The following is a 7,527-nucleotide window of genomic DNA, read 5'->3' as shown; positions in this document are numbered from 1 at the left end:
CAAACTCACTCTACTGAGAATGTAATGCTGAAATGTTCTACAAACATCATGTTATAGTAAGAGTATGCAACTTTAATGCTTGAACATGAAACATAAATGCTTTGGATTGGATAACATGAGTCTTGGCAAGGAAAAGTTTTTCCATTCCTCTAAGCTATAAAATAAAAATTGCATCATCATAGTGGAGAAGAGAACTCATTACAAATCATTCAGTCTTCCCTTATTCATAAGATTGTTGACAAATTCTAGGTGATATTTTGGACAACAAAGATTATTATCTAAATATTATTTCTACTTACTGCCAGTACATTCTTCAGTGAAATATGGACATAGTGCACAGATGCGAGCATGCATACGCATACAGAATATCACTTTTTATTACCTCTTTTCACCTTGAAAACTGATGGAGAAATATTAAGTGACAAAGCACCACTGATATTGATTCCACCTGTTGGGAAACTCTCTACAAACTTCTCTGACTCGGATCATATTGTCCTGTGTGTCTGTGTGTGCATGCGTGTGTTTGTGCGTGAGTGTATGTGTATGTGAGAGAGAGAGAGCCGGCCAGGCGTGGTAGCTTACACCTGTAATCCAAGCACTTTGGAGGCTGAGGAGGGCAGATCACCTGAGTTCAGGCGTTCAAGACCAGCCTGGCCAACATGGTGAAACCCCATCTCTACTAAAAATACAAAAATTAGCAGGGCATGGTGGTGCATGCCTGTAATTCCAGCTACTCAGTAGGTTGAGGCAGGAGAATCACTTAAATCCGGGAGGCGGAGGTTGCAGTGAGCTGAGATTGCACCATTTGCACTCCAGCCTGGGTAACAAGAGTGAAACTCCACAAAAAAAAAAAAAAAAAAAAAGAGCCTACTAGTAAGTTAAGAGTGGAATATAACATTTAATAGAAATGTACGGTTACCTTTACCATTTTCGTCAAGTTGCTTTGTGAAATTTTTATTTCAGCACTAATCAAATAAACTGGTAGGATAGCTTTTTTCTCATGGCCAAGTGATACATTCAAATTGGGGTACAGAACCTTTTGTATAAGGTTTAAATTAACAGGTTCTCTATTTTACAGAGGCAGTGAACTACTATTAGATAATCACATTATCTACTTTTTCTTCCAAATAAACCTTCACTAGTAGTGACACGAAATTGCTCAGTAGGTGTCAGAACCAGTAATATTCACTTTATGTGCTCCACGTCTTGTGTACATGTACAGACATGTATTTATACATATCTGACTTCCAAATGGTGTGTGCCTATGGTCCCAGCTACTCAGGAGGCTGAGGTGCAAGGATTGCTTGGGCTTGGAAGGTCGAGGCTGTAGTGAGCCATGATCATACCACTGCACTCCAGTGTCCCCGTCCCAAAAAAGAATTTTGAGTATTTTATAGATACAAACTTAGTTATAAAAATAATAAAATACATACATCTGTATAGCATTTATGTGCCAAGCATATTTCTAAGCACATAAACTAGTTAATTCTTCATAATAATTTTATGAGGTAGATGCACAATTATTACATTTTGACAGATATGAAAACAGAGATACATAAAGTAACTTGTACAAAGTCACCCAACTAACAGGTTGCAGAATTGGGATTTGAATCCAGGCAACCTGGCTTCAAAGACTAATCATTGTGAACTATAAGTTATCACGTATCCCAAAATGGAATTTTATTGTATATTTGTATTTCAGTGTATTCCCTAGGAATACCAAAATTCTAACAAGGCCCAACAGCCACCTCTATGACTTCTCCAGGCCAATATAGTGATCTTTTTTTTTAAGACAAATATGAAGAGAACTAAGGTAAAACTTGATTTTTTTGGTCACACATAGGTTCTTAACCCTAGTACAGAACTGTATGGTATGTGGACTGAAGCTGGTGGCCTATCCTCAAAGCCTAAATTGTCTTTACACTAGTCTAAAACCAATTGAATGAACCTCCCTCCCACAACAAGCTGTGGGGGGGATGAGAGCCTCAAATTGTAACCCTAAGAAAAGGCCAAAGAGAAAGAAAAATAAAGAACAGTTTCTGACCTCAGGAAGCTAGCCTCGCACTCACAGCTAGGCCAGGCTATTCTCCTATTGGACATAAACTATTTCATAGAATACAAACCATAGGGTAACTCTGGAACTGTGATAAAATGAGACAAAGCAAGACCACTTAACTTTGTCTAAGCAGAGACAAAAACAAGGTCAATGTGTCACCCACGACATACCAACACCTCCCCAACCCTGTCCAGGCTATCCTTGTTCTAGTCTCCCCTCCCTATGGATAAGATTTATTGAGCTACCAACCATAAAATTGCCCGCATTTTCTGTCAGCATCGGATCTAGAGTAAACCTTATTTTCCTTGGACCCACCACCAAATCTTATAACCCAGTGTTTTTTCTAACACCCACTTACTGATACATTCCATGGTTCCCTGAAGTATGTTCTCTCTCACTGCAGTGAAGAATAAACCCAACTTCTTCACCTATAGGTATATCCTTGCCTTTGACTAGAGGCCTCTGACATGACAGTTAGAGCAAAGGGGTCTGGCTTGCCCTCAGAGCAAACCCAGAAGCATCTTTACTATTCTATCTAATGAAGGTAAAAGAAAGGTATAGGAGAAACTGCAAAATGTCTGAGCCTCCTCTGTGAAATACCAGGAGTGATACACCCATGTCCTTGACTTTTTAATGCACAACAGTAGGCACAATTAAAAGTGGCCCAATCTCTGTGTGTAACAGGGCACTGGAGAGAGTCAATAATTTCACAGAGGTCAAGATTAATGGTGTTGAAAAGTGTTAAAATAAGTCTATACTTACCAGGCATACATTGAAAGTATCTCCTGATTTAGGTTTCCTTATAATAGTAAGTTGTCTGTTTCCCCATATCCCGTCAACTATTGCAACTGCAGAGAAAAACAGGGAACATCTACCCCATCTCTGGGAGGAAGATTTAGCATTAGAGGAGAGCCCTGTCCAGACAGGAAAAGGAAAGAAAAACCTCATAATTCCCTCATTTTGTAGAGGGGTATGAAACAGAAATATGAAAAGTTGGCACTGCTATAAACTTACCTCTCTGGGCCAAGATCTTTTGTTTAATAGTGGTAGAATAAGTCACAGACAGAACTTCTGTCCACTTTTGGTTAATACTTGTGCAAGATCACATCCATCCAACCACCTGGGATGGAAGAGTGGGTAGGCAGCAATGACGAGACAGAGTTAGCATTTTCTAGTTACTCTCAGTTCCCACGTGGCATGGAGGGGACCAAGAAGTTCTCTCTTGTACTAGAGGTATGAATGTGACCTTTTCAGAGTCTGCCAGAGGGAGAAGCACAGCCTCTGTTTCCACATGCAACAAAGGCAAAGTCAGCTCTGGGACGAGGGTCTGATCAATCACATCCCATTATCCTGAATCAGGGCACTCCACTCCCACCCCAGCCACAATTAATAATGTAATCCCATATATACCCAGATGACATTGTAGAAGGATAGGTAAGAAATATGAAATACAATCTAACACACACAGGAGCCTGTTATTTCTAAATGGTGCTTAAATTATTAAATAGCACTGAGATTACTGGATTGATTAGAATTGAGAATTTTGTTTCCCTGCAACCTTGTGTAGTGAAGGTAGACTCGAGATTATGAACAGCATAATTATAAACACTAAGAAAGATATACTTTCTTTGCACATTTTAGTATAGTCTTAGTAAATCTGCATGAGTGTATAAACATATGCAAACATAATTGTAGAAAATAAATCAAAATATTAACAGTGCTTATTTTGGGGTAGGTGGGTGGTATATGGATTTTGTGTTTAATTAATGAATTTTTTCAGTATTGCCCAAATGTCCCCCAATGAACATATTACTTTTGCAACAAGAAATAAATCAATTTTTAAACATGAGACACTCTGAAACTTTTATTCATTTTATTTTGCAGTGAAAGAACATGAAATATCTTTTCAAAATGGTAAAGTGATCACTTTCAATGAATGATTTCATAGGAAAAGAGAATTATACACTGTAATTATGGCTTACACAATTACACAGAACAATATGTGCAAACTTTTGAAAATACTATGACTAACACTTCACTGATAAACAGTAACCTCAATATAACTAAGTTTCATTATTTATCACAGATACATAAAATACAAGAGCGTATGAACAAGCCGTTATTAACAATAAATGTAGTTTTGCCTGAAATTCTTATCTATATGCAGGCCTCTTAAGCATTCGAGTTTTAAATTCTACTGCATTGTTATTGCAAAATGAAGCAGGCACAACAAAATTAAATCCACTAGCTAAAGAACTAAGTAAACAAAAATAGAAAAAGAAAAACAACAGCAAAAACCCTTGGGTTGCTTCCCAAGATTTTTTTCCAAACAAATATTGATCTCACTTAGCATTTCTGATAGTTTCATAGCCACAGATGAATAGCTACATGACAAAAAGACTTCAGAAGGATGAAGCTACACAACACTATACTAGTGTTTTAAATCATTTACCACAGTGTACGTTTCTTTAAAACATTCTACTACTAAAATGCAAATTAATTAGTTTTTGAACTTTTCTTATATTTTTGAAACGTATGTTTTAACTGACACTACAAGAAAAGTACAGAATACAAGACTTCTTATACCTTGAGTAACTATATCTAGGGCAGTTAATTTCAGGGCCATATGTACTCTGCTCTAACGATCAATGTCTTCTACTAATGCCTCAAGGTTTTTGCAACAAGCTTTAACTTCCTCAATTGCAGCCATCCAATTATCATAAATAATTTTGTCATAAATTGCATCATTAACTTCTCTAACTACCCCCTCCTGCTGAGATTCAAGTGCATCACCTGAGAAAAATAATACTGATCTTGGAATTATGTAAGTACGTAAATTGTGACCAAGTAAAAAATCATCATTTCCATCCCTTCCATTTGAGGTGATTCCATGAGGAGAGAAAAAATTGAAAAATGAATCCTTGGGAAAATCTTCAGTTACAGTTCGGATCGTTCCCCAGATTCGATGTTTCTGTTTCTTCTTGATGGTTTTCAAAGTGACATTCTTTCCTTCATTCCAATCTATCTCACAGCCTGTGGAATACTCAATCGCAGTTCCCCTATAGGGATGGGGATCATAATATGCTAGCTTTGACTTCAGTACATAGGTCTTTGTCAACAACTCATTTTTGAAATATTCATTGGGTTTGAAGTGAAATTCTAGTGTGAAACTGAGGGGCTCGCCAGGATCTGAAAGCTTAACTTTAATATCTGTCAGGAGCTTCAGAATAGGCTCATCATATTTCTTAATCAAAGGAGTGAGTGTATCAACGTTTTTTAAAACAGTCAGCCAAAAATCAGGAATTCCCTTAGGATCCTCCTCTTCTTTATTCTCTTCTCCAGTAGCCTCAATGTCATCCTCCTCCTCCTCCTCCTCCTCCTCCTCCTCCTCAACAGCATAATCATAATAATAGTCCTCATAACCATCATCCTCATCCACATACTCATGTACCATACCCTCCTCATTACCATACATCTCTTCATCACACATTTCCTCATCATCATAGTCCTCAGAGTCTGATTTATATTCACATTCCTCTTCTGTAGGTTCATAGATTGCATTGATGATCTGACGTCTTTTTTCCAGTAAGGGTTGGTACATTTCAGCAAACTTTCTTTCAATGTCATGAAATTCCCTCAGGAATTTGGATTCTAAATTGGCCGCTCTAGTTTGAAGCTTTTTAAGGGCTAACACACGGTACTTAACTTTCACAGGTAGACTTTCAACAAAGTCTGTATCTAAAACATAACCGATAAGTCCTTTTGGACGGTCTGGGTCTGAGTCCTTATCAGTATCTTCACCTTTTTCCCCATCTTCCCCGGACCCAGCCGCAGTATCTTCACCATTTTCCCCTTCTTCCCCGAGCCCAGCTGCGGCTTCTTCACCGCACTTCCCATCATCTCCAAGCCCAGCAGCGGCATCTTCACCGCGCTCCGGATGTTCCCCGGGCCCTTCCACCATTATCTGATTACCAGCCTCTTGTTGACTGGATTCTGACAGCTCCTTGTGGTTCGCTGACTCGGCCATTTTTTCAAAGGACCGTACACGCCTAAGGTGGCTACCACAGAGATCGGGAGACCAAACCTCTGCAGGAAAAGACTCACCGAAATATCAGAAGCGGCGGTGGTCGGACCTAGCAGTGGCGTCCGGACTGAGGGAACGACGATCAAGGCTGCCTCGGGGATAAAAGGTGGTGCTGAGGCTTTGAGAACCGGATTGAAGCAGTGGCGGCCTGGGCTGGGTGCGGAGGGCGGCGACGGCTGCGCTGACCGATCCTGCAGGAGAGAGCCAGAGACTGCAGAGAGCCGCAGTGGGCAGACCTCCTCCGCAAGCAGCTACTGCTGCAAGAAAAAAACGGTGCCGCAATATGATTACGCAGCTGTCACTTGCCTAAAATTTCTTGGTGCAAACAGATTGCTGCGTCACCTCCTTCCCTCCCACAACTCTGCTCTAATCTCATTTGCTGCAGTGTAGTGACTGACAAACCCAGAGCCAGTAAATTATTAGATCTATCAAGTTTTCAACTCTGTTCACCTTCCCAGACTCTCTAATATGGCTGATTCATCCACCTCCTCCTCGTCCTCTAACCCATCTCCCGTGGAGTTTTCTGGAATCCCATTGCGTTTATTAGTTCATTTCATCCAACTTTTAACCGATATTATACATTTATGCTTTCCAGAGAGCTCAGAGAAAATGTATCTAAAATGTTGAACAATGAGAGAGGACAAGGCACCCACCCATCCTAAATCAATCTTTTTGATTTTAGATCGGGGATCTGGGGAGGGGAGAGATGGATGGTGGAAGAGCTGATAAACAAACCCTTCAAAGATTAAAAACACCAGGAATTAGCATTGATGGTCTTTAGGTGGTGTGTCAGTTATTTAAATATTCTATATTATGTTTGTCTGCATTTTTCACAACCTATACGATTTTAGATTGAAAAATTCTCGAAACATTTCCTGTGAGGGGAGGAGGAGGAAGTCCGATGGCAGTGGGGGCGAATGAGGGCCTGTTATGAAAAACCAGTATGGTGTATACAACTACGTGGCAAGTAAACACACCAGACAATTCACCTCAATTAACCAGCTGCCTGGCTTATAAATAACCCCAGTTCCAATACTGACTTTCTGCTTCTCCTTAATGCTGGCTTTAATAGCCTTTAGAAATATACATATATATATAAAAGTCAAAATGGAAAGTTATGTTTATTCTTAGAAATCATAACATTTGCTTGATGCTTTTGAGTTAATTGGAAATAATCTAAATCTCAGCATTAAAGAAATGGTTAAACTATTTGATAAGGCATTCATTGGGTGGAATGCTTTGCAGTAATTAAAATTTCCTCTCTATAGTAATCATTGGCGAGGTTTAGTTTGTTCATATTTCTAATTTGGATCATTTATTAATTGAACAATTTTTAAAAATTTTAAGTGACTATTATTTTTCAGATTTAAAGAATAATTTGTTACTA

At 39.0% G+C, this 7,527-nt stretch overlaps 1 protein-coding gene across 1 annotated transcript; it reads right to left on the bottom strand.

Annotated features, from left to right (window-relative positions):
* Positions 1-3,892: 3,892 nt before the first annotated feature.
* LOC112617545 (nucleosome assembly protein 1-like 2) lies at positions 3,893-6,430 on the bottom strand. The gene is made up of 2 exons (XM_025374296.1): positions 6,306-6,430; positions 3,893-6,257 (listed from the first exon to the last, which is right to left on the bottom strand). The coding sequence occupies exon 2, from the start codon at positions 6,081-6,083 to the stop codon at positions 4,695-4,697; it is 1,389 nt and encodes a 462-aa protein (XP_025230081.1). The 5' UTR covers positions 6,084-6,257; positions 6,306-6,430; the 3' UTR covers positions 3,893-4,694.
* Positions 6,431-7,527: the final 1,097 nt, after the last annotated feature.

The sequence above is a fragment of the Theropithecus gelada genome, unplaced genomic scaffold (genome assembly GCF_003255815.1).
Source record: "Theropithecus gelada isolate Dixy unplaced genomic scaffold, Tgel_1.0 HiC_scaffold_238, whole genome shotgun sequence".
Classification (NCBI taxonomy): Eukaryota; Metazoa; Chordata; class Mammalia; order Primates; family Cercopithecidae; genus Theropithecus; species Theropithecus gelada.
The sequence above is the reverse complement of the archived record's forward strand: the minus strand, read 5'-3'. Positions and strand labels throughout refer to the sequence as shown.